The sequence below is a fragment of the Delphinapterus leucas genome, chromosome 10 (assembly GCF_059928025.1).
Source record: "Delphinapterus leucas isolate spDelLeu-1000000601 "Yukka" chromosome 10, BTC_Dleu_Yukka2, whole genome shotgun sequence".
In the NCBI taxonomy this organism is placed as follows: domain Eukaryota; kingdom Metazoa; phylum Chordata; class Mammalia; order Artiodactyla; family Monodontidae; genus Delphinapterus; species Delphinapterus leucas.
Genome location: NC_143138.1, coordinates 33,928,934 through 33,954,505, shown reverse-complemented (window position 1 = coordinate 33,954,505; position 25,572 = coordinate 33,928,934). Strand labels below are relative to the sequence as shown.

The window sequence follows — 25,572 nt, the reverse complement described above, 5'->3', positions numbered from 1 at the left end:
GCTGGACTGAATACTGGAAATTAATCTCCATTTTAGGGGTTTGGAAAATGAAGCCCAGAGAGAAGAAGCAACTTGTCTGAGGTCACACAGTTAGTTAGTGGTAGGGCTGGGACTGACATGTGGGGCTCCTAGGACTCCCAGTGTAACCGGTAGGCCTTGAGACTCTGCTGTGGGGAAGGGAGAAAGGAGGGGATGGGAGGGCCTGCCACTCCCCATCCCTTCTTCAAAAGCTCAGGCCTGCGTCCCCCTCAGCCCTCCAACGAGGGGGCTGGGTTTCCTCCTCCTGTCTTCCCTTTAAGGGAAGGTCTGGGCTCAGAACTTGACATTTCCCACCTGCACATGACCCTGGAAGGTCCAGTCATCCCCCCTCCCCACAACATCCTAAGGTGCTCATGGAAGCAAAAGTGAGAGGGATAGTTCCCTAGAACACAGAGGAGGAAACATGGCCGGCACCACCTTTCTCCAAAAAGGGAGACTTTTTATGGTTTGGAACCCTGGCTTATCCAGCGTTATGGAAGACAAGCTTGGCAGGCAGTCTCACATCAATCTGGGACCTACTCCTGGATGGATCATCTTAAAGAAACAAAAAGAAACTTCCCTTGAGTGTGAAGTTTCCGCCTCTTTCAACATTGTCTCCCTGGATTCTCCATGGAAATGCACACCTTCACCCACGGCCAGTTCTGCCCTGCTGGGGTTACAGCAGGAACCCTCTGCTCCAAACCCTGAGGCTTGCAGACGCGGTGGTCTTGTGAGATGGCGTTTCGTGGGCCCTGTGCAGAGCCTGGACTCGGGGCATGCCTGCCTGAGCTGGAAATGAAGAGCTCCTAGCACAAAAGGTGCCCATTTGGACAAGGCCACAGGGTGCTGAGCCATAGAGTCAAAGCATCTGGTCCCTCAAAGGAGTGAGCCATTCAAGCCTGGGCCGGGCTGATGCCCTTCCTTCCTTTGTTCCTTGTCCCAGGATGACTCCTCCCAGGATCTTTACCTGGCTGTCCCTTGCTCCAGTGCAGCCTGGTGCCTTTCTTCTCCCCAGCCCTGGTCATAGCCATGCAGCCTGTTCCCCAAATCCCAGCAGCTCTGCCCACCTCCCCAGGCCCCATCCTCTGTCCAGCTGAAGCCTCCCAAGCTGGGGGACCTGAGGGTGTGTGGAGTCGTTGGTGGTGCAGGACATGGGGAAAGTCTTCTCTCCTACTTGGAGTTTTCTGATGGCACCTGACCTGGGCTACGGTGCAAATGGGAGGGAGGGGAGGGGAGATGGTTTTTCCTCAGACAGTAACAAAGTGAGGTGTGTAGACCAGTGACCCTCTGCATTTGTTCAAGGTAGGCAGGGTCAGCGGGTGGAAATTACCCAGAATTCCCCCCGGCAACGAGGGAGGGACAAATGGTGGTGACAGGAGGGCAGGGTGGATCCGGGCATGGGGACCGGGACTCCTGCTCTCCATTCCACAAACATTGTGGAGCCATTGCTGTGTGCCGTGGCCCACAGGAGTCTAGGTGAAGAGGTTTAATAAGAGGTGGCTCGCTTACAACTTGGAAAATCAGAAATGGAGCAAGTGCCCCAGTGAGGATCTTTCCCACAGGTTCTGGTGACTGGAGGCAGGCTCCGGTCCTCACACTCCACAGCCGGCACAGGAGAGCCTTCAGGAGGGCTGAGCTGTGTGAAGGGAAAATGGCTCGTGGGCTGGTGAAGGGGCTTCTGTTCTTGTTTCTTCAACCGGGTGTGCTGGAGGGCGGGCTCCGTGGGATTCATTTTCCCAGCTCTGGAGCTCAGGCTTCCAGGAGACCCAGGCCAAAAGAAGTTGGTCCAAAAGAGGGTAGCATATACTTCCTCCTTTCACTCCTTCAGGGGGTTCTTTGGGCAGATGTGTATCACACCCTGAAAGAAAAGGGCGGGCGCAGCTGAGGAGAATTTGGGGGAGAGGTGGGAACTCAGGATATGCAGGAGACCGAGGGAGTGGTGGCTACTGTAAGTGCTTGGGCGCAGTGCTCTGGAGGCTTCCACATCTCTGGGTTGGAGCCGGAGGCACAGAGGCACTTGTGAAGGTCGGATGCTGAGGGTGCACAGTTGGTCCACTTGGGAGAATCCTTCCTTTAGGAAGCCTCCAGGGTTCTCAGGAGAGCCAGGGCTCCTGGTCCTTGCCCCCCAGCTGCGGGCACTCACTCTGGGTTACTAGCCCGGCCAGTGTTACCCTGAGCCTCCGCGAGCACATCTTTGCGAGGCGCGGGGAAGCGCACGCGCCGGGTGTCTTCGGCCCTAAGATGTTGGGGTTTGGGGGTCCAGGGAACTCTGGAAGAGGGGGCGGGTGGCCTCTATCTTTTAGCTACAGGGAGGGTCTCCCACGCTGTGTGCTGACCTCCTTGAACTTGGGGATGACTTCGCCCATCTGGGTCGCATGGGTCTGGGACTCACCCTTGAGGGGCACCAGTAAGCGCACTGCTACCAGCTTCCTCATTCCCTCTGTGACCTTAGGCATGACAGTCTTCTCCCTGGGCTCTGGTTTTCATAACTGTGCAGTTGGTGAGGGAGCACCCACACTCAACTCTCCCTGCCCCCGCCCTTCCCTGCAGCTGTGGGCTGGTGGCGGGGAGGAGGGAGTTGGGCGTTGGGTGAGAGGAGACTGGCCCGCTTTGTTCCACGCATCCGGAGCTCACTGCCTCCGCGTGTCCTGCCCGAAAGGGGCGCTGTGGAGCGCGGGGCAGACGACCAAGCGGCCCAGGCAAGTCTCCTTCTCCTCAGTTAGGCAGCGGAGCCTGATTAGAGGGGGCGCTGCCCGCCGCCTCCCACCCGATCCCCATCTACAAGATTTCCCTTCATCAGAATCTCACATCCTCCAGAAATTAATTTGATGCTTCTTGTTATCAATTAATTGAATCTCGTTGGGAGAGAGAGCTCAGCGAGGCGGGCTGCAGCTTGGCCCGCTTGTACCACCATTCCGCCCTCCCCCTCACACCAGGACAGCCTCACCCCTTCCCCATTTATCTTTTTCTGCTTTGCTTTAAATTTCACTTGTTTTCTAAAATAAAACCACTGCTATGGGCCCTTTAGACCAATTTGGTTTGGATGGATACCCATGGACTGGGCACTGCCTGAGATTCACCCTTTTGAGCTGGGCACTGGGGGGTGGGGGCGGGGGCTTCCTCTCCCCTGGGCACTGGTTGATCCCTCGGTAAATCAGCAAAACCAAACCCTTTGGGAATTTGGCCATGACCCTGACTCTGTGCTGCGGGGGCTGCTGGTGAGAAACTTGGAGAGGAGAACTGGGGGAAGGAGAGCTGTGGACAGAGTCACATACACAGACACACACATATACACACCCTAGTTGGGTGAGGGGGACACTGAAGGACCAGGCTAGGAACGTGTCAGCCGTCAAGATTTTGTTCTTGTGAAAGTTCTGTCTTTTTTAGAAGAGGCATTTAAGATCTGTTGCACCCACCAGGGCTAATCCGTTAAATGTAGGGCAGAGAGCATAGGTGTGTACCTCCTAGCTGCCCAGCTGCCAAGTCAGGCATTTGTAGGAACAAGCCCTCAGCATTGCCAAGGACACCTGGAAGCCCAGACTCTGCCTTCTGCATGGAAGATGGAGGAAGAAGGTTCTAGAAGACATCCGAAGTCTGGGAAGGGATTATGGCAGGTACAGAGTAGAACTAGGTGGTCACCAGACCCTGACTGAGGAACTGTGCTTTGCCATTTCACATACCTCCTTGTTCTTGTTTGACAGGTGAGGTCCCCAGGCCCAGAGAGGTGATGTAACTTGTCCAGGGTCACACAGCTGACTGGAACCTGCCTGTCTAGAATGCTGACCATAAGGGCTGAGGTCACAAATGGACTAACTTCACCCCTTATGTGTTTTGTTGGCTCACACAAAGTTTATTATGGTGGTAAATTTCACATAAATATCCCCACTTGGCTGCTTTTGAAAAACCCAAACCCTATCAAACACTGGAGCCTGCATTTCTGTGGGGTAAAGATAGACTGGGATTGAGTACCCTCCACTTCCCACTTGGCCCTCTTGGGGACCCGCCTAGCCCCTGAGGGCATTTCAGTTAGCAACTTTTTTTTTTTAGCGGTGCGGGCCGTGGCCTCTCCCGACGCGGAGCACAGGCTCCGGACGCACAGGCTCAGCGGCCATGGCTCACGGGCCCAGCCGCTCCGCGGCGTGTGGGATCCTCCCAGACCGGGGCACGAACCCGTGTCCCCTGCATCGGCAGGCGGACCCTCAACCATTGCGCCACCAGGGAAGCCCTCAGTTAGCAACTTTTTCATGGAGATTTTGCCCATCCTCAGTATTCTAGGAAGAGCTGGGGGGGGCAGGTGTCCGAGAGGCTTTGCAGGGTCTGTAGGAGAGCGCAGAGAAGACCTTGAAGGACGCCCTGACCCAAATCTAATTCTTGCACAGCTGCTTAGGAACTGACGGTGGCGGGTGATTTTTTTTCCCCTTCCTTCTACCACGGAGGGAATTACAGGGTCTTGTGTTTTGAGGGGTCTGTTCCAAGCTGAAATCAGCCCATCCCTGCCCAGGTGAGCCCCCTTTGTGAAAGTCATCACCCTCTTACCTGCCCCCCCCCGAAATTTATGTACTTTTTGTTGGGGATGGGGAGACTTTCTTCCGCGAATGGAACCACAGGTGGGGATTAGAGAAGCACTGGGAGCAGTCACCTTTCCAGAATTCATCTTGGAACAGGGAGAGGGATGTGGAAGGATGCTGAATCTTGCAATTCGAATATGGGTGTGTTTTTTGGATGCCCCTGAGTTGGTACCCAAGATCCCTGTGAATGCCACCCCTAGATATCATCAGGAGAGACAAAGGAAGGGGCCAGGGCATGTCAGAGGCGGGCTGGGCAGAACAGCCAGGGCCCCAGAGAAGGCCAGACTACTGGTCTGTCCCAGCCCAGCTGGAGCCCCCTGGTGCCAAGGGCACTACCAGAACCAGGCTCCAGATGGCCACTTGGGCCGGGGATGAGTACCCCACCTCTTAACCAGCGGGCCCCCCACGAAAGACAGCACTATTTAATTAGCCGTCTCTGATTAACCAAACTTGGCATTCGGCTCCTTTTGCCCTCATCTTTCCCAGCTCCGAATCAATGGCTTTGATATGCTAATTAGGGAGTAATTTAATTTCAAAAGGCCGCAATTAACAAGGGTGTTGTGGACATGCTGTAGTTAAGTGGAGTAATCTAATTTGCATTAGTAACAAGCAGGGACTAATTAGAAGCTTAATTAGACACTTAGATGGCTCTTATGTTTACTTTCTTAATGAGATGGAGTGGGATCTTTGGTTCTCTTTTTTTCTTTTTTTTTTTTTTCTTTTTGTTAATTCTTCCTTTTGGTCATGGTACTTGGAAGGCGTGTAGAGGGAGGCCACCTTGCAAGGGCCTGCTGGGAGCATTTTGGGGCCAGAGCCAGTGAAAGTGCGCTGGGGTGTGGTGATGGTGGTGGGGAAAGGTTCAGATTCCAGGGAAATTCCAGAGTGACCGCCCTCTGGGCCTTGCCACGTCTGAGGTGGAATTCTGGGGAAGAGCACTGGTTTGGGAGTCAGAAGAGCTATAGGGTTTCAGTTTGGCTCAACCTCCTAGCAGCCAAGTGACCTTGACACATCACTAAACATCTTTGAAGTATGGTTCCTTCATCTGTCAGAGTGCAGGTTGTGTGTGACAGGGTATGGGAAAGAACTTTCAAGGACTCTGAGTGGAATGGTTGTTATTAAAATATATTCACAAATTGTGTGCCCAGGCTTCACTTCCATAAAACTCAGCTCAGACGTCACCTCCTACAGGAAGCCTTCCCAGAGCACCCCCACTCCCTCTAGGCACCCATAGCTAGCAACCACGCCACCCCCCAGTATCTACTTAACATTTGTAAAGTTTTGTGTGTTTTGTAGGGCAGAGGTTCTCAACCCTGGCTGTACTTGAAGTTTAGAATACTTGGAAGAACTTTCTAAATTATCCATGCCTGGATCCCAGATAATCCAATTAAATTGATCTGGGGTGGAACCTAGGTATGATTTTTTTAATTTTTGGCCCCACTGCATGGCATGTGGGATCTTAGCTCCCTGTCAGGGGATTGAGCCCACGCCCCCTGCAGTGGAAACTCAGAGTCTTAACCACTGAACCGCCAGGGAAGTCCCAGTATGGGTATTTTTAAATGCTTGTGTTTGTCTGTATGTCTTCCTTTCTCCACCAAACTATAACCCACCCCCCCAAAGCAAGGGCTGTGTTTTATCCCCCTCTGTGTGTCCAAATGCCAGTACCCGCTGTGCCCAGTGTCAGTTGCAGGCAGAGGCCCATCACCCAGCTATGTGCCCAGATTTGACAGGGTCGGTAGTGTTGGGTTCTCAATACCATAAGCAGAATCTGAGAATCCTCTGAAGAAGGAGCTGAGGAGAATGGAGGAAGATAGCTTAAAAAAAAAAAAAGCTTGTGAGTCCTCTGGGACAGGGGTGCATTGCTGAAGGTAGGGCAAAGTCAGCACACATTTTATGGACATCAATTAAGGAATAAGTGTATCAAGAGCCTTAAAACTATACAATTCTACCTAAACCTGTATCCTAAGCAACTAGAAATGGAGAATATTCTGTTCACATGAGGGTGTTTATTACAGTGTCAAAGTGAAAACATAGGCAGCAGTCTGGATGTCCAGCTTTAGGGGATTTGCTCAATAAATTCTGGAACACACAGCCCATTCAAACGACTCTGTGACCACTAAAAACTGTTAATTAAAATATTTGATGTCATGTGGAAATGGTTATGACCATAAGTGGTGAGTGGGAAAACAGAAAAATTCAAACCATGTACAGATTATGAGCCCAAGCTCACGTTTTACATGTTTATATGCCCAAAGAGGGCCAAAATGGATGAGACTGGAAGGGGTGGATCCCCAAAGGATCTTATAAGGTACTTATAAGTCTCCTTACTTTTTCTTCATACTTTTCTACCAGGACATCTTACTTTTATGATTAGAAAATAAAGTTATTGAAATTTGGGGGAGAGGACTTCCCTGGTGGCACAGCGGCTAAGAATCCGCCTGCCAACGCAGGGGACACGGGTTCGATCCCTGGCCCGGGAAGATCCCACATGCCGCAGAGCAACTAAGCCTGTGCGCCACAACTACTGAACCTGTGCTCTAGAGCCCACAAGCCACAACTACTGAAGCCCACGCACCTAGAGCCCATGCTCCGCAGCAAGAGAAGCCACTGCCATGAGAAGCCCGCACACTGCAACGAAGACCCAACGCAGCCATAAATAAATAAACAAACAAACAAACTTGGGGGAGAACCTGGAACAGACAGCCCAGGATGGTGGCTCCCCTTCCAAATCAGGGGTTGCTGCATCCTTTTAGAGGTGTGTCCTCACCCTGCCACATGCACTAGCCCCTTGGGCTTGGAAGCTTTGTGCCAAGAAGAGGTCTTGAATGGTCCCTAAAGTTGGACCAGATAGCTCCTAGTGTGTCATTTAGGGAGACTCTCAGGCTGAAGTGGGAGTCTTAGGGAGAAAACCGAGGGTGCCAGCCTCTGACCCACACAAGGGAGAGTCCCCGAGTACAGGGAGGGCATGGGCCTGGAGAGGGTTTGAGCTTTTTCTGGAACTCTGACAGCCCCATCTGCTTGAGGAGAGACACTGCTGGGCTGATCAGAGAACCAAGTAGTCATGTGACTCACATCACCCTGCTCTGGTGTGGGGACCCATTTTGGAGCTACAGAGACATTCTAACCCTTGGATTCTGTCTCACTTTCCTCAAATGCCAAACCATAAGGCTAGGATGAGAGGATGGGATCTGGACTTGCTGGGTCCCCATAACTGTAGTTAATACCCTTCTCTGAACACCTTCTCTGGCAGTGTATTTTATTTGATACCACAGCAACCCTGAAAGGAAGGGTTATTGGTATTAGCTTCGTATGGTAAACAAGGAAACCAAGGCTCAGAATGGTGACCTCACTGCTCATGTTCTAATTACAGAGGTAATAAGAGATCAGAGCAGGGTCAGCAGGTAGGATGCCAAATGAGGGGCTGATAAGAAAGGCTGAGGCCCAAAGTGGCTCCTGCCTGAGCCCTCCCTCACCTGGTGGCCTGAAGCCAGTGGGCCTTTGGGGCCTGAGCTGAATGGGGAAGGGGATCCCTGGGTCTTGGGATGACAGATTGGGAAGTATCCCAAGTTACTTGAAATGTCAGTGCTCATTGCTCTGAAAAGCCCTCTGCTTTCCGTCCCTTGACACAAGTAAGAGCTGATAGCAGGACAGCTAGAAAGAAAGGAAAAGAAAGAGAAAGAAGGAAATAGAGAGCATCCTCATGCTCTGTTCTGTGTGGTACCCACTTAGGTGTCTTTTTATATAATCTAGAAATGTGTCCATTTCAAAGACGTTTTGCTCCGAAGAAGGTCTGAAACCAGTGACTTCTCTTGTAAAATAAGGGCGTTTGCATATGCTGGTCCCCTGCATTCAGTGTGCACTTTACCTAACCCATACCTGCTCACTCTTTTCTAAGTATAGATGCCATTTTAAAAGGAAGCCTTCCCTGTCCCCGTGTAAATTAGATCCCCCTGTTTATTCCCTGCACTCATATTTGATAGAATTTATTTTATTTGAGCTTATCTGTTTGTGTCCTTATTTATCACCTGCCTCGCCTCCTGGGAACATTAGCTCCAGGAGAGCAGGGCCTGTGCCCTGTTCTGTTCAGGTCTGCACACACACAGCCTGGCACATGGGTAAGTGCTTAAATATTTGTTGAACCAATGAATGGATGAAGGGTCATTGCCGGTGAAATATTCTCCTGGCCAGCGTCAGAGGAGAGAGAAGAATGACTTTGTTCATGACCATAACTCCACTAGTGGCTAAACTTTCGAAAAGGCAAATGCCAGGTTTACCCAGGAAAAAAAGGGAGGGGAAATAGGACCTCCATTATTACCAGTTGCCCTCAAAGCAGTCAGGACACCTGTACTGGCCTGTTTGTGTTTTGTAAGCCTGTAGGGGTCCAGGACCGAATTTCAGTTTCCCGCAGATAGGTCTTCAGTGCTTAGCTTAATGGGGCACTAAATCCATGTTGAATGAATTAATGGTCTTGGAGGTAGATCATCTCGTTTTGGCCGCCAGGAAGCTCATAACCGAAAGCCAGTGCTCATCGTTGAAGCCCTGTTGTATTGGACAGACAGCATCAGCATCACCTGGGAACTTTTTAGAAATGAATTCTCAGGCTCATTCCAGAGACCTAAAATCAGAAGCTCCGGGCCTGGGGCCCAGGAATCTGTATTTTAACAAGCCCTCCAAGGTGATTCTGATGCACTCAAGTGTGAGATCCTCTGGCTTAAGATCTTGGCCTATTTATTCTCCCTTCCTACTACCCCATGATACTATATTTTAAGTAGCTTTATCTGTCTTTTATTGCAGTCTGCTTCCCAGTCTTTCTTGGAAGTTGATAGGGGTATGCATTATAAATTGGTAGTTACATCTAGTCTAGTTTCCCCCATCATACAGAGAAGAAAAGGGGAGAACTAACTTGGCCCAAGTCACACAGCAAGTTGGTGATAGAGCTGGGGCTAGAAGCCAGTTTGCCAACTTCTAGTCTCAGGCTTTCAGCTGTCTCTCCAACTAGGTTCTAGGTTTCCAAAAGGGCTGTGTCTGCTATTTCAACTCAAATCACCACCATTGCTATGGGTACAGGTTACCTGTGGTCACGCCCCCACCCTCCGTGCTCCCCTAAGAGCTGGAGGTGCGCCCCATCTCAGGCTGAGCGCATGCACGTGTGCGCCCTGCGGGACGCGCGCCGGGAGAGAGAGCGCGCTGGGGACTGCCCCGCCCCTTCCCTCCTTCCCTTCCTCCCTCCCTCGCGGGTAAACTCCGGGCATCCATCAGTCTGTTAATTGCACTAATTAGAGATCGCGGAGGTGTTAATTGGAAAACCCTGGTATTGTGCCTGTTTGGGGAAGAAAACGTCAATAAAAATTAATTGATGAGTTGGCAGGGCGGGCGGCGCGGGTTCGCAACGAGGCGTAGGGTGTCGTGGCAAATGTTACGGCTCAGATTAAGCGATTGTTAATTAAAAAGCTACGGTAATTAATACTCCGTACACCATATGGGCCCGCGGAAAAGGCACAAAAAGTTTCTACGCGTGTGGGGCTCCCCCGTCCTTTTCCCCTCCCCCGAAAGCACCCTAGCCCTTGGGTCCTCCCTTTGGCCCCAAGGTAGGTGGAACTCGTCACTTCCGGCCAGGGAGGGGACAGAGGCGGACCCGGGCGCGTTCTGAGGCGGCCCTCATTGCGAGCCCGCGTTCTTCGAAGGGCCAGGAGCCTCGGGAAGTGGGACCCCCGACACACACCCTCCCCCCCGGCGGCCCGCAGACTCCCCCGGAGCGGAAGAGGCGGCTGTGGCTTTGACCCTGCTTGCTTGCTTGCTTGCTTGCTTCCTTTCTTCCTCCCTCCCTCCCTCCCTCCCTTCCTTCCTTCCTTCCTTTCGACGGCGTCGTCTGCGGGAGCGTCGGGGTACTGGCCAAAGGCTCCGAGGTGCCCTGGCTCCCCAAGGGAACCCTGAGAGACGGAAGACCAGGACCTACCCAAGGACAGGACCAGCGCCCCAGACAAAAAACCCTAGAGCACAGGAAATGACTCGGCCTCTGCCCCCAGCGCAGCGTAGGAGAGGGTGCAGGGAAGGCAGGGGTGGGCCTCAATTTTAGCAAATCCTAGAAAGGCCTTCTAATTTCCTCTCCTTACTTGTTGGTATGAGCCCAGTGACTTGCCCAAGGTCACACAGCTGGCCCTTGAAACCTGATGGTCTCATTCCCAGAGCGCCTCTCCACTTCTGCAGGTAGTCAGCAGCTCTTTGCTGAGGAAATGGGTACCTGGGGTGGGAGCGCGGATTGGCAGGATAGGAGTGTGTGGAGAGAGGCGAAAGGGTGGGAGTGAATGGAGGAGGGGGCTCTTGGAGGGTCCCCCTCGGTACCAGAGCAGGCAACCCTGGTCCCCATTGGGAAATTTGAGGCATACATTTCCCTTTGGGAACGGGACAGCTGTGATTCAAGTGGAGCCTCCGTGGCTCTCACCAGCCGCTAGAACATGGTGGCTTCTTGTGTACATACTGACTAGGGATTTTTCCTCCTCGAGCTTTCAAGTCAGAAGAGACCTTCAAGACCAGCTCTCCATGTAGGGATGGGGAAATGGAGGCCCAGAGAAGGAGGAGGACAGAGAAGTCACAGCTGGTTGTGACTGAGCTCAGGCCCCCTGACACCCAGTCCCCTGCCTTCTCTAGCCAGAGTCCAGGCTCCCATGGACTCTGCCTTTCCCCCGCTCCAGCCCACACCCTTGTGGTGGGTGCAGGGCACGGATATCAAGGCCTGCCTCCAGTACCCCACTCCACCCCACCCCATCCCTACCTGGCCGGGCGCCAGGCACCCAGAGCCTGCTCACCCACAGTGCAGGGAGCACCGCAGTGCTGTTGCGACACCTGCACAGAGACAGGCAAGGAGGCTTGAGGCTGCCGCTGTGCTTCTCCTCAGGAGGACAGGTGTCTCAGGACAGAGGTGAGGAGAGTCCTGGGAGCACCCACTTGCAGGTTTGGATTGGTATTGGTGGACAGGCAGGCGCGAGCCTGGAAGGAGGTGAAGGCCCCGGGAGGGGGTAGAGCAGCGCGCCACGTGGGAATTAATGCCGTTCGTACAGCCTGCGGAAATGACTTTTCAAATGGATATAATCTCAAGCATGCAGATGAGAGGCTGGCTTCACCCTGTTTAATATGAATGATCGGCCCTTGAATAGCTGTTATTACAGCCACATTGCAGCAATTACTTTGTTCACTGGGTGTCGCTCTGTCGCCCCCCCCAATAAAAAGAAAAGAAAAGGGCACCTCTGTTTGCATCCTCCTTCCTTTTTTCTCCCTTTTCCAAACTTGCTGTCTGAGCAACTTTATGGTGTGTGTGAATGTTGGAAGGGGGGCACTCTCCCTTACCCCAAGAAGAAACTGCTGGATTCTCTCTCCTTTCTCCTGTGCACACACACCCCCGAGGCTCTGGTCTTTGTCCCCTGGGGCCCAGGAGCTTTCAGATCTCAGGGAAGTAGACTTGGAATCGGGGCAGGCAGCTGCTCTCCACCCCCAGCAGGGCCAGGGTCAGGCAGAGGGAGAGCAGAGCGGCCCCTGCTGTCTCCCCATCCCCCTCGTGTAGCTGGGGCCCAGACCTGAGTGAGGGAAGGTGCTCTGTGGGCTGCTGGGAGGGATCCGGGTGGGCGGTTGTGGGGAGGGGCTGGAGTCCTGTGCTCTGGCGGATGGAGGACGGTGCCCACCCCATCCATCATTTGGTAGCTACTGGCCCTGGGGCTGACACTACCATTAAGGCCGGAGACCAAGTGCTCAGTCTCTTCTGAACCGTTGCCCCCAACCTTGCCCTTGCCCCTAGCCCAGCTCCTCGCAGAACCCAGGATTGGGAGCAGCAGCTGGCGGGTGGGGGAGCAACAAGCCCTTGGGAACACAGAGAAATGCACAAACGTGGGACACTCCAGCAGCACAGGGTCACCCAGGAGGCCACACAGGTCCACTGGGACAGACACCTAGAGTCACAAGAGCAGGGTGATATGGCACACACGTGAACTAGTGGCCTCCCCACGGGCCTTTCACAGTGCTCTGTCCCCCCAACCCCCCAGGCACACCTAGATACTCTTACTATCTTCCCCACTCTGCTGACAGCGGGGACAAAAACAGCAAGTGGCCCAATAGAGTGAGGAGAAAGAGTTCCTCCAGAGTGAAAGAGAATTGGGGAGCTACCACCTCGGAGAAGGAACTCGGGAAATAATCCTTCCAGCAGTTTCTCTATTAAGGCCCTCCTGCACCTGTTTATTGGGTCAGGGACACCGTGTGGTTGTGGGGTCTGCCAAGGCCGAAAGGTAATCAAGAAGGGAGGAAAGAACGCTGGCTGGCTTCCAGCCCAATCGCTGTGTGATCTGGGCCAAGTCTTTGACCTCTCTGAGCCCAGGGTGTTCACCCTTACAAATAGGGCAGGTGAAGAAGGGACACATCATTATTGGCGCTTACTCTGCCAGGTGGTTTGCATGTGCTATTTTATTTACTCCTCACAGGATCTGAGAGGCTTGGCGTAATTACTTATACAAACAAAGAAACTGAGGTTTAGGGAGTTTAAGACTTATGTCAAAGATCAGTGGGGAATACCAACTGTGTCCTGTTTGGCTGAAACTTTTGTTCCTCTCAGGGGGCTGTGAATCTGACGATAGCTGGAGACCCCAGACTTTGAGAACAGCTCTGCATACTGAAGTCCCCCATCTGCTTCATAGTCTGTGTACGAGCCCCTGAGATAGTACAGCCTCCGTGAGTTGTAGAAGGAAACCCAGGCCTCCTCCTCGCTAACCATAGCCATCCCAGTCATACCCTCTCTCTTTCTGAGCGTGTTTCAGCGACTCTTGAGAGGCAGCTGGGGGAGATGGGGGAAGATACGGGATTCAGGCCTTGACTCTGCCTTGGGTGAATCCTCTGACCGTCTGGACCCTCAGTTTCCCATCTGTAAAATCAAGATGATAATAACTATCTCCCGGGACTTCCCTGGTGGCGCAGTGGTTAAGAATCCACCTGCCAATGCAGGAGACACAGGTTTGAGCCCTGGTCCAGGAAGATCCCACACGCTGTGGAGCAACTAAGCCCGTGCACCACAACTACTGAGCCCACGTGCCACAACTACTGAAGCCCGCACACCTAGAGCCCGTGCTCCGCAGCAAGAGAAGCCGCTGCAATGAGAAGCCCGCGCACCGCAACGAAGAGTAGCCCCCACTCACCGCAACTGGAGAAAGCCCGCGCGCAGCAGCGGAGACCCAACGCAGCCAAAGATAAATAAATACATTTTTTAAAACCCCCAAAAAACTATTCTCCCACAATTCTTGTGAGAAGGGCTCTTGCTGCCTGTAGAGACAGTAAATATTGAGTGTCTGCTTTGGGCCAGGTGCTGGTCTGAAGGGCTTAGAATGGAAGGTCAGAGAAGTCGGACCACCAGCTGCCTTCGTTGCACAGCTCCAGGCCCAGCAGAGGGTCTGGCACCCAACATTTGCTGGGAAAATGGCAGCGGCTTTTGCTGTGTGTGTTGAGGGGGGGGGCGTGCGGGAAGGAGGCCCTGCTCTTGGGGAACTCCCCATCTAGGGGGGGAACTCCCCATCTAGGGGGAGAACAAACACAAAGGCCATCACAGGTGCGTGTGGGTGGGGGCGGGTCGGGGAGGGGGGCAATATGGTGGTTCTGGGGACTAGCTCACCTGCTTTCAGGTCCTTGCAGGACACCCCCCCCCCCCCCCGCTCTGCCCTACACACTAGCCTGGAGGGAGAGGCCTGAACCGGTTTGGGTGTGGGGGGGGGTTGGGGGGGTAGCGCCTCCTCGAGGAAATGTGGGGGAGGGGGGGCAACGGGCGGCCTCCAATTCAGTCTGGAGCTGCCCTTGCCTGGGGCGGAGGGTGACCTTAGGAGGGAGGGTCTGCACCGCAACAGGGGTCCCAGGATCAGCCTCCAGGAAGCTGAGAGGGAGAAGCCGCCCCAGGACTTGGTGGGGGTTGTGTCGTTTGGGGATGGGGTGTTGAGGGACACCGCCTGCTTCCCCGGGTGGAACCCGCCCTGCCTGTCCAGCCTCAGCCCCTCCCCCGTGTCTCTCCTCCCCCTCCAGGTCCCGCTAGAGCGACATGATGGTGGAATCCGCCTCGGAGACAATCAGGTCGGCTCCGTCTGGTCAGAACGGCGTGGGCAGCCTCTCCGGGCAGGCGGATGGCGGCGGCGGCGGCAGTGGTGGCGGGGCCCCCGCCGGAGGCAGCGCAGGCAGGGATGCGGCCGCGGGCCCAGACAGCAACGGCGAGATGAGCCCTGCGGAGCTGCTCCACTTCCAGCAGCAACAGGTAGGAGCTGGTGCCTCTCCCCAGCAACCCAGGAGAGGGGAGAGGGGCGCCAGGCCTCTTCCCACTACACCCTGGCCACCTGGGGGCCACCGCTCCCTGCCACACAGCCTCACTTTAACATTCTTGAGAAGGTCCAGCCTGCAGGGACCCCCTGTGTGCGCTCCCATTCGAGTGGTCACTAAGGCAGGGGGAGAGCAGCCCTCCCAGAAAGAGAAGTGTGGCTGGGCGCCTTGAGATCATGGACCTTAGAACAGCCTCAGAAATGCCCACAAGGGCAGACAGACGCCTGGGCAGCAGGCTTGAGGGTGTGCGTCTTGGGTGGGTGGGCGCCTGGGCTCTCCTCCCGCACCCCTGCTAAGTTAACAAACAGGGTTGGGGTAGGGAGACCCTGCTCTAGGTGTGTGTTCTTTGGGGGAGAGGGGCTGTGCACAGTGGTATCTTCATTTTATTTGTATTATAAAATGTTCCCCACCTCCACCTCTGCCTGGGCCCCTGATGCAGGCTAGCTGTGAGATTAAACTTCCAGGCACCAAGGGTCAAGGCAGCTGGGAAAAGGTCCAGAGCAGTAGGCAGAGGCAGGCCTCCATTTTCAGTGCTCAGACTGGCAGCCCTGTCTGCGTCCCCCGCCCTCTTCCCCTTCATCATTCCCACCCTAAACTGCAGAGTTCAGGAGTCCAAGACCAGCCTCTCTGAGGATCCAGAGGCCTTAGGGGGCGGGGAAGCCTAGCTGGCTCATGACAGAGCAGGGGCCCCAGGTCCTGGCCCCACCCCGGGGAAAAAGGGAGAATCGTGCTTGACAAGTTCAGGAGAACCGGCCCAGCCAGCCCTGGCCTTGGGATGCTCCTCTTATTTGACTTTGCTCCTCGAATCACTGCTGGTGGCATTGCCCCTTGGGGGCTCTGCTGGGAATGTGGAAAATTCGGGTACTGCATGTTCCTCCCTGCCCGTACCCAACCCCCGCCTCGTGCACACAGATGTGTGTACCCACATCGCCCTCATGCTCTCTCCCAGGTTTGCCCTGGGCCTCCTTCTCTGACTCCATAGCCCCTAAGGGGCCCTTTACCACCACACTTCTTGAAGCTAGAGGTCAGACTGGAAGCAGCACCGTCAGAAGCCCGGCCCCGCGCTCTGCGCTGAGCTGGTCAGCCAGCACTGATGCAGGAACTGAACAAACCCAGGTTAAGCCCCAGCCTGCCCCTTCCCAGCTGTCAACCTTGGCCAGTCCTGGGCTTCCCTTACCTCTTGGCACCTAAAGTACCGGGGTTGTTAGGATCAGATGCAGTTTGGGTGTAAAATCCCTGGTCAGTACGGATGTGAACAGAATTGAGGACTTTAAAAAATTCCTTCCTCTTGCAAACAGTGGAAACTTGAGCAGTAAGGGCCTGTCTCCTTTCTCCAGGGAGATGGTCTTTGGGAGTTTGCTGGTATCTCCCAAGCCCTCCTAAACAGGTTCTCTGGGGAAGAGACCCACAGAATCTGTACCACCTGCGGGGGACAGAAGGTCAAAGGGCAGAACCCTGCCCTTCATCAAAATAATAACAGAGCACACCCCACCAGAAATCTCTAAGGCCACCCATTTTGTATGGGTGAAAACTCTTCCCCTCCTGCACCTCTATGCAGACAGAACTGTGAAAAATTTTGAATGTCGGGGGAGGGCTGGGAGGAATACTGAAACTGGAAAGTTTCTTTAAAAAAATTATTTAAAGAGAAGACTGAACACAGATATCAGGATAAGTGGGGAGAGGTGTGGGGTGGGGAGGGACAGAACTGTCTGTACCGATCAGGTTTCTCTGTTCTGCGTTGCGCTCAGGCCACGTTCTACCATCTATATTCCACGTTCCAGTTATCCCTGTTTGTTTTGGTGAATATCCCAAAGTCCTGGAAAATCCTATATCTGTTTCACAAATAAACTGGGGTGGAGATTTGGAGGCGGGCGGAGGGAGGGCTGTTTTATCCATTTGGGCTCACTATGGGCGTAGTGCCTGGGGCCAAGGAAAATATTTGAGACTTAAAAAAGGTTTTCTTGGCTCCAAACTATGAAAAGAACCCTGCAAAATTAAAATTACAAAATTTTCAATTAAAAGGAAACAGTCTGTGGGCTGTCCTTCTCCCTCCAATATATGAGCGAGGCTTTGCGGGGAGCTTGAGGGTAACACTTTCTGGTCCCCCCTCAACAAGTGTCTCTGACTGTTTGTGGGGTAGAGTGAATGTAGGAAAGAGGGCCGTGGCCCAGCGAGTGCCCCCTCCTCCTCGACCCCCACCAGGAAGTCCTTTGAGGACAAACAAACACCTTGCCTCTGTTTGGTGCTTTGGGTCTTTCATTGCTTCACCATCCTGGGGAGATGGGTGTTATTATTCCCATATCACAATGAGGGGGCAGCCAGAGGTAGCACTGACTTGTCCAGGTGACACGGGAAAGGCTAGATCTCAGGTCTCCCGGTTCCTAGTGCAGGGCTCAGCTCCCACCACACTCACAGTCCCCTGAGGGAAATGGAGGCAGCAAGGCCTGGCGCCTAGTAGGTGCTAAATTAACCACTGCTGGTGAGTGAATGAGAGCACTCCACTCCCAATCTAAAAGCGCTCTTGAAACAAACCAACAAAAGCAGCAGTGGCCCCTGGCTCTGAGTGGCCACTCCAGAGGCAGAGGGTGTGAGCGGGTCTTCGGGCAGTGCCCGGGTCCCTCCTCCTCGTGCCTCCGTGGCTCCTCTTGGTCCGTCTGTCGGTTGGTCTGTTAGTCCCTGCCCCTCTGCTCTGGATAAACAAGCCCTGGAAATGCAGTCTTGGCCTTTGGGAGTAATGAGTTGACAAAGGAGAGAGAGAGATAAACAGGGCGAGTCAGAAGTCAGGCTGGTGACAGGACTTTAGGCTGAAACAAACAGTGCTGAAGAGGGCAGCCACGTCACTTTGGAACAAGAGCAGGCGCCTGTTTCCATGCAACAGCAGGCTGGGAGCTTGTTCAAACAGAGGCGGGGTAGGGGAGACAGGGCTCAGCTGCCAGGCTCTGTCTGACTGGAGAGAGGGTCCCCCTCTGGCTGCCCCATTTCAGCAGTCAAGGCCCCAGCTTCCCGCTCCCTCCTCCCAGCCCTCTTTTTGGGGAGTGACAGAGCCACACCGCCTCCACTCTGTCCTTGGGGCTTTCATCTGGTCTCCAGTCTCCTGGAGACTCACCCCTGAGAAGGAAGCGTGGAGAGGAGAGCGCTGTGGGCCCTGGAGCGTGCATTCACTCAGCAAACACGCATCGAACCTTATTTTGCACCTGGCACCCTGCTGGCCCGCTGGAGTTGGTGATCCCCAGCTGCTGTTAAAGAATGCCTTGAACCGAACAGGCGTGCCAGCTGCCCGTCAGCCCCCTCCCTTCCTTCACCAAGACAAAGTCTCCTTCCTCAGTGGCCCCCGGCCGCATATTTCCCCTCTAGGATGGCTTTTTTCTTTGAAGGTCGCCCCTGCATTTTCTCCTAATCTAATTTCACCTGTATGAAAATGTTCCCAGTGTGTAGGGCTTTCCCCATAGACTCCACAAATATCCCTGATGGGGGGCAGCCAGGGCTGGGAGAAGTGTGTGCCAGCTCTGGGGAGGTGAGGTGGAGGGCCTGGGGAGGTTTTGGGGACCAGGCTGGATGCTCGCTGGACTTGGGGCCAGGAGGACTGGGCCAGACAGTGGGGGCGGGCAGGGCTGCTGGCTCTGCCGGCTGAGCTGAAAGGCGTCCTGGGCCTCCGGAGCCTGCACTCCTATTGTCTTCTGGTTGCGGGGGTGACAGGTCAGCGGGGGTCACAGGAGGGTTGCCTAGCGTCTGGGAACTCCCACCGCAGTTGCCTTGGCAACTGGGGCCAAATCCCACCCTGTTCACATCCTGTGAGGAGATTCAAAATGGTTTGGGGGCTCTGCACATTCATGGGCTTTTAACTCACCCCCCTCCATAGAGATGGAGCGAGGGGAGGGTCAGGGAGCTGGGGAAAGAAGAATGGAAGAGATTTTTGTTCTCCTCCCCCATCTGGCTCTTCTCTAGGGGGATGGGGTGGAAAGGGGAGGCTTCAGAGGTGAATTAGCCCAGACACCTCACACACGCGTTTCGTCTTCAGGTCTGGGGCCCAGTTCTTCAGTCTTTGGGACTCCCACCCTCCTGCCCCAGATTCTGCTCCTTCATCTCTAGTCCTACACCCTCCAAACTCCCCTCTTCTTTCTGTAGAATGAGCCCCTTCCCAGGAAGTACTTGGGGCCTGGAGGGAGAGCTGGGACCTGAACTCCTCAGAGGCGAGACTTAGAAAGTTCCCGTGGGTGAGGTCCCTGACCCGGGACAGCTGTGGGGTAGTGTTAGAAACGACCGACCTCTCCCTCCTGCTTGGGAACAGAGCAGGTGAGAGGTGGGCCCGGGTAGTAAGGTGACAGGCAGGGTCCTGAGAGGATGCCTCAGGGGAGAGGACCTAATCCCCCCTTCTCTTTTTTTTTTTTGGTGGTACGCGGGCCTCTCACCACTGTGGCCTCTCCCGCTGCGGAGCACAGGCTCCAGACGCGCAGGCCCAGCGGCCATGGCCCACGGGCCCAGCCGCTCCTCGGCATGTGGGATCCTCCCAGATCGGGGCACAAACCCACGTCCCCTGCATCGGCAGGCGGACTCTCAACCACTGCGCCACCAGGGAAGCCCATAACCCCCCTTCTCTTACCCTTCCTGGGTTACTAAACCAAAGGCCACCCTGTTTTGTGTGTCTGCCCCCTAGTCCAACAAAAAAGGAAGTTTCCCTAAGAGGGGAGAGAAAGGTCAAGGAGAGGGCCTGGGGCCTGGGAAAGGGATGCTCAGGCCCCTGTTTCCTTGGGACTAGGGAAGAGCAAGTCCACTGTGCTCCCAGGTTTCCCTTCTGCTGTGGAATTCTGACATCCCCTCTTTTTTCCCCCTCTCACCCCCTTTTTATTACCAGAATTCTTGTCCTTACTGATAGGAGTTTGGGGACTGGGGAGAATTGGGGAAAGGGGGTGAGTGTTTCCGCTTCTGAGGGTGAAGGATTGAAGTGGGACAGGCCGCATCCCAGGGCCACTGCCCAGCGGGTGAGCTAGGTTTTCTCCTACTGGAGACCCTTCATTCTGAGGAGCCCCTGTGGGGGTCAGTGGGGAGGGAACTGCATGCCCCCCACAGTCCCCACTCTAAACCCCACACTTACAGCCCCTGCGGAATGGCTAGCGTGAGGGTGGTGCTGAACCCAGGCCTGGGAATAGAACTCCTTCTGGAGAACTCCAATTACTGGGACCCATCTGGGAGGAGTCTCTCTGAGGGGAAGCGCCACCATCCCGCGACTCCCCCGCACTATTTCAGCTCCTTCCCGGATGCCACTGCTGGACCTTTCTGGTGGAGCCGGTTTGGGCCCAGAGGGGCTGGATGGGCCTGGGGCTGCTCCCTGCTGGGGGCCCGAAGGGAGGGAAGGAAGGAGCCTCTGGGGAGGGCCTTGCCCTTTTGGGCACTGTTGGGTTCGTTTGTTAATTCTGTTCTGTGGAGAGGAGGCATTCTCGAGACGCTCGCTTGGTGGTGAAGGGGTCCTAAAACCGGTCTGTGCATCTCCCACCCACGTGGGCCTGTCTGTATCTGCACGTTGCTGGTTTTCATTTTAATGGTTCTAATTTGAGAATGTGCCAATGTCATTTTTACGAGGTTGGTGTAAAAAAAATTTACAGCCTTTTCCAAAAAGCTTTTTTTTTTTTCCAAGGGAAAAAGGTGGAGAATCACTTCGGGGGTTTTATGGTCTCCTCTCCCCCATCCTCCTTGCCCCCCTTCTCTGTGTAATTTCATTTTTATGTCTCTTTGCTGGAGGATAGAGCCTGGCTGGTGGAGAACCTGGATCTCCCCAGGTCAGCACCCTTAGTGGTGGGGGCCCCTGACCCCTGACCCTTCTCCCTGCACCCCTTCCCTCCACACTCTGGTCCCAGAGGACTTGTATTTCAAGGGGTAGATGGAGAGACATTTCCTGTTTAATTCAAGTCAACAAATACTTATTAGGTACCTACTGTTTACTAGCAGTAGGTTAGGTATCTCCTCTCAAGAGATTGTATCCATTCCTGCTTAAAATCCTCCAGCAATTTTTCCTTGAGTGTAGAAGGCAATAAAAAGCCATCGTCCCAGTGATGTGGCCGCTGCTGACCCCTGGGACTTCTTCTCAGGCCACTCAGGTTGGCCACACTGGCCTTTTTGGTTCATAATGCTCCAACCTTATATGCCCACCTCCGGGCTCTTGCACCAGCTCCTTCCAACCGTGAATACCCTCCCCTGAAAGAGTAGCCCCCCTCAACCTAAATGCGTCCTCAGAGAGGCCTTCCCTGGCCACACAACCGAAGTAACCAGCCAGCCGTCCTCTGCGTAACGCTGGCCACCATCTCACAGCTCGCTTCGCCTTGCTGTAGGGTCTGTCTCATCCCATTAGAACGTGAGCTCCATTAAAGCAAATACGCCATGTCCCCAGTGTCTAGGACAGTGTGAGTGCCCTGTGGGGCTTCACAAATACTCGCTGAATTATAGATAAATGAATCAAAAGTCATATTCCGGGGGGGTGGTGGGGGGCAGGTGATGGGCCTTCCTGGGAGGGCTTTTCAGGTTTGGGGTGGGCCGGCCCACCAAACACCCTTCTAGGGCCCCTTCCCCTAAATGGAGCCAGCTCCCAGTTGAAATTATCAAGACAATTGAGATCCCAGTTTTGCCAAAATTAGCGAGATGCAGACAAAAGAAGTTTGGGTTTTGTTTATTTTGGTTCCTCTTTACCACCATCGGGATTAGACCAGAGTTTGCTGGGGCGGGGGTTCCTCCATCCTGTCTGCCCAGCTCCTGGCTCCTCATCCCTGTGCAGAGCCCCGTGTCAGGCCCAGGGGGACTCAGGTTCTGCTTCTGCCGCTGTGTGACTTTGGGGCGCTTTACTGCCCCTCTTCGGATCTCCGTTTCCTTATCGATAAAGTGAACTAGATAAGTGTTTCACAGACCTTTTTGCTGGAGATCTGCCGTAAGAAATGCCTTTTATTTGGAGTGGCAGCACACAAGAGTTTCACGAAACAATGCGTATGCTTACCTGGTAACTCTGATGTTTTCGTGTGTGTGTGTGTGTGTGTGTGTGTGTGTGTGTATTTTTTCCTATTTTTTTGACCTTCTAAATTGATATTGTATGACCTACCATTAGCTCATGACCAACAATTGGGAAAACACTAGACTAGATACCCTCTAACACTCCAGCTCACCAGGTCTGTGACCTGCGTGACTCTGCTTCTCTGTTCTCAAAGTTCAGCCCTTCGTGCTTGTCTCTCCCTGAGCACCACGTCCCCGCCCTCCCAGACGCACAGAGTAAGGCTGGGACCCCGACACAGACCTGGAATCCTCCAGCCTGGAGAAAGAACCAGTAAACAGCCCTGCACCTGGCCTCCACAGAGAGGATGCTGGTCCTCCCCCAAATTCTCCAAGACAGAAATGAGGGTGTAGTCTCATCCTGCAGATGAGAGATGCATCTGCCCCAAGACTTGTTTTTCTTTTCATAGCAGCTCCCTGTTGCCCTCAAAGCACTAGCTTCATTCCCCTCCAACCCTGCCGCCCTCCCTGGATGCCATCCGTTATAAGCCATTTGTTCCTAATTGTGAAGCTCCTGCTAATGACTTCTGAATGGGCGGTTGGGGGAGGAGAGTTCGGCTTCATTAGCGAGACTGAGTTCTTAGGCTTGAGGGGGAATGGGGGTGGGTGTAGATGGAAAAGGGCTTGGTTAACAAGTCCTTCTGGGTGGCACTGGACAAATGATCAGGAGCTGCCTGGGAAGGTGAAAGATCAGTAATCACAATCACAAGTTAATGTCCATCCGGGACCCACTGCCAGCGCCGTGCTGAGCACTCCATGTCACTGTCACGTGTGTTCTTCACAGCAAACCTGTGAGCTGACTACAGGGTTATTCCCATTTTACACAGGAAGAAACTGAGGCTCAGAGCAGTGATGTGACTTACCCAAGGTCACTCAGTATTTGGTGGAGCCAGGATTTGGACCCAGATCCCTTTGACCAGGGTCCGAGCCCTGAATGGACCAGTACTGCTTCCTTTAGAGGAAAACTAGACTTCATTCCCCAAACCACAGAGCTGGGCATTTGGTTTTCAGTCTGAGGGGCGGAGGGAGCAGGAAAATATGGTATAAAAGGCCAAATGGCTCCCAATTTCCCATTCTGCCCTGAGCACCCCCATGCCTTCTCCCCGGTGGGATTCTCAATGCCTCTTCCTACTCAAAGCTGTATCTGGCCCACAAGGAAGAGAAACTGAACCCCGTGTATCAGGCCCCAGCCACGGCAGGCAGTGCAGACACATGCCTGGTGTGCCAGAGTGGCGACTGTGACTCGGGGCTTTAGAAAGTCTTAGACCTACCTGATCCCTTGGGTGAACACCCTGGAGGAGGACATCCCAGGCCAGAGGGCCTCCCCCGCCCCTCCTCCCAGAGCACCATCCCTGGCTAGGGGTCCAGATGGGGGTGGGGGATGGCGCAGCATTACAGGGCACTGAGCAGTCAGTGACATGTCCGGGCCATCTGGGGAGGGGAGATTGGGCCCCAAACCCAGGGTCTGCCCATCACCCTCACCCCTGGGCACCTATAGGGTGATCTTTAGGTGGTACCAAGTCCCTAATTGGGTCAAGGCCGGGCTGTAAGCAAAGTCCATGAAAATGAGCGTGTGCTGCCCACTGTCACCTCCCCTTCTTCTCCAAGCCAGTATGAGGTGGGTGGCCATGAAAGTGAATGAAGGAATGAGTGAAGGATGAATGCATGAAGTGCCTAGAGGAGCAGACCCCTTGGGCTTCTCCAGCCTCTCTGGCTACTGACCTCCAACACAGCTCAATTTTCTGTCCCTGCAAGTGGTTTCCAGGCCCCCAGACTCACCGGCTATTTCAGTCATCTGTGGTATGAGGGTCGCTGCGCCTGGAACGCCCTGAACCCTTCACCCTTCTTGTCCACTTGGTGAGCCTGCCCTTCCAGCCTCCAGTCAGTGTTGCCACCTCGTCTGGGCCCCGGTGCTGGTGTCCATCTCCACCTCAGTCTGTGACGGGCGTCTCATCACAGCACAGGCCCTGAGCCCTGGGGCAGGGCCAAGTTCTGTTTCTCTGTATCCCCAGCACCTAGCACCGTCCCTGGCACGTAGGAAACGGAAGGAAGGAGTGTGGGGGGAAGGGTGGGAGGTCAGAGGAGGTGACAACCTGGCCAGGCCTAGAGTCTCACCTGATCCCCTGTCACCTGGCCTAACGGGGGGGGGGGGGAGGAAAGGCTCAGAGTGATAGGAGGGGTGGGGCCTGTCGCAGGGAGGTCTCACAGGAATGAGATTGCAAGGCCCTGTCATTTTTTTCCTGTAAATCTTGTAATTTCATGCTCCAAGGGACCACCAAGTAAGTGAGTCAGTGGGGAGAGAATCCAGCCCCCCAGGCCACTCCCCCCACCAGGAGACTGCTCGGGACTCCCTCCAACTTCCCCTGGAAAACCCTCCCCTGTGGCTCCCCTCTTCCCACCAGGGATTGGGTGGGGGGGGCTTCCTCCCCCCACCCTGACCAGCATCCGCTCTGGGTCACCTGGGCTGCCAGCCCCTCTGAGCCATCCTCTTCACCCACCTTGCCCCCTGATCTCTGACCCCTCCACCCCATCTCTACCTTTGGAGGACAGAGAGCATCTGTCCAGCCCGTGTCATTAGACCTGGGTAGGGGGGTCCCTAAAAACGAGGCACATAGAGGCAGGGCCCCTTCCGGATGAGCAGCTGGCCACCTCCTTCCCCTTCTTCACCCTGCACCTCCTCCCACAGCCTCTCAGAGCCCTTGACTCAGGTCAGATTTCTACTTTCTGATGTGAATCTTGAAGAGAAGCAACCCCGGGCCACTCCTCCCAGTGTGAGGTCCCGGGGAGGAGGGGTGTGGAAGAGGCCTAGGATCTGGGGCGCTGGTGAGGGGCATGCCAATATGGACGCCAGGTCTGCCCTGGGACACGCTCCCATAGATAACACCAGGGTGTATTTAGGTACTGTCCTAAGGTAAACTAGGTTTAAGCCTCAGGGAGGCTCAGCTATTCAATGAAAGGGCAGCGAAGGGGGTGTGTATATATGCTTGGTGTACAGTGGGCGCCCCCTAAGTGTTTGCTGAGTGGCGGGGTGGGGGACTATGAGTGCATCCGTGTCCCACCTTATAGGTCTGCCTTGGTGGTGCTCGCAGTGGGTAGGAGAGTGGAAGTCCACGTGAGGACAGACAAGTGTGTGTGGATTGATGTGTGAGGAAGCCGCAGGTGGCCTGTTGCTTTTAATAGGTGCGCTGGGGAGAGGCTGGAGGAGGTGAGAGGTTCAGGATACGGGAAGGAAGCCGTTGCTCCTCGAATGCCGACCAAGTGCCAAGCACTGGTCCTTTAACACCCCACCCCCACCCACACGTATTTCAGAGTTAGGTAGTAGCCCAGTTTTGCAGAGCAGACTGGAACACAAAGATAGGGGATAACTTGCCCAAGGTCACACTACCGGTAGGCGGCACAACTGGGCTTCAAACCCAGGTCTGCCTGATGCCAGGCCCCCCTGTCAAAGGCCTGGACACAACTGTTCTGGCCACCAAGGAGATCTTTGAGGAACCTGGGTATATTTTGTGCTCCTGAAATGTGGATTCAGGACAGGTCCCCACATCCCCTGCCTCTGAGCCCCTTACTGACCTGGAGTGGCCGGGGATGGAGGGCTTGCTTGGCTGACCTTACAGAGAACTTCCTGTAA

General features: G+C 54.5%; 1 protein-coding gene across 3 annotated transcripts in view; it reads left to right on the top strand.

The window, feature by feature from the left end:
* Nucleotides 1–25,572, top strand: part of FOXP4 (forkhead box P4) — a 52,837-nt gene that overhangs the window by 4,110 nt on the left and 23,155 nt on the right. For 2 of the 3 annotated variants that reach the window (XM_089918766.1, XM_089918768.1), the window contains exon 2: nt 14,628–14,853. In XM_089918766.1, coding sequence (XP_089774892.1) covers nt 14,644–14,853 — 210 coding nt within the window. In that variant the 5' untranslated portion in view covers nt 14,628–14,643. Of the gene's footprint in view, nt 1–10,482; nt 11,503–14,627; nt 14,854–25,572 lie in introns of those variants that run through there. The other variant, XM_089918767.1, reaches the window with a different exon arrangement.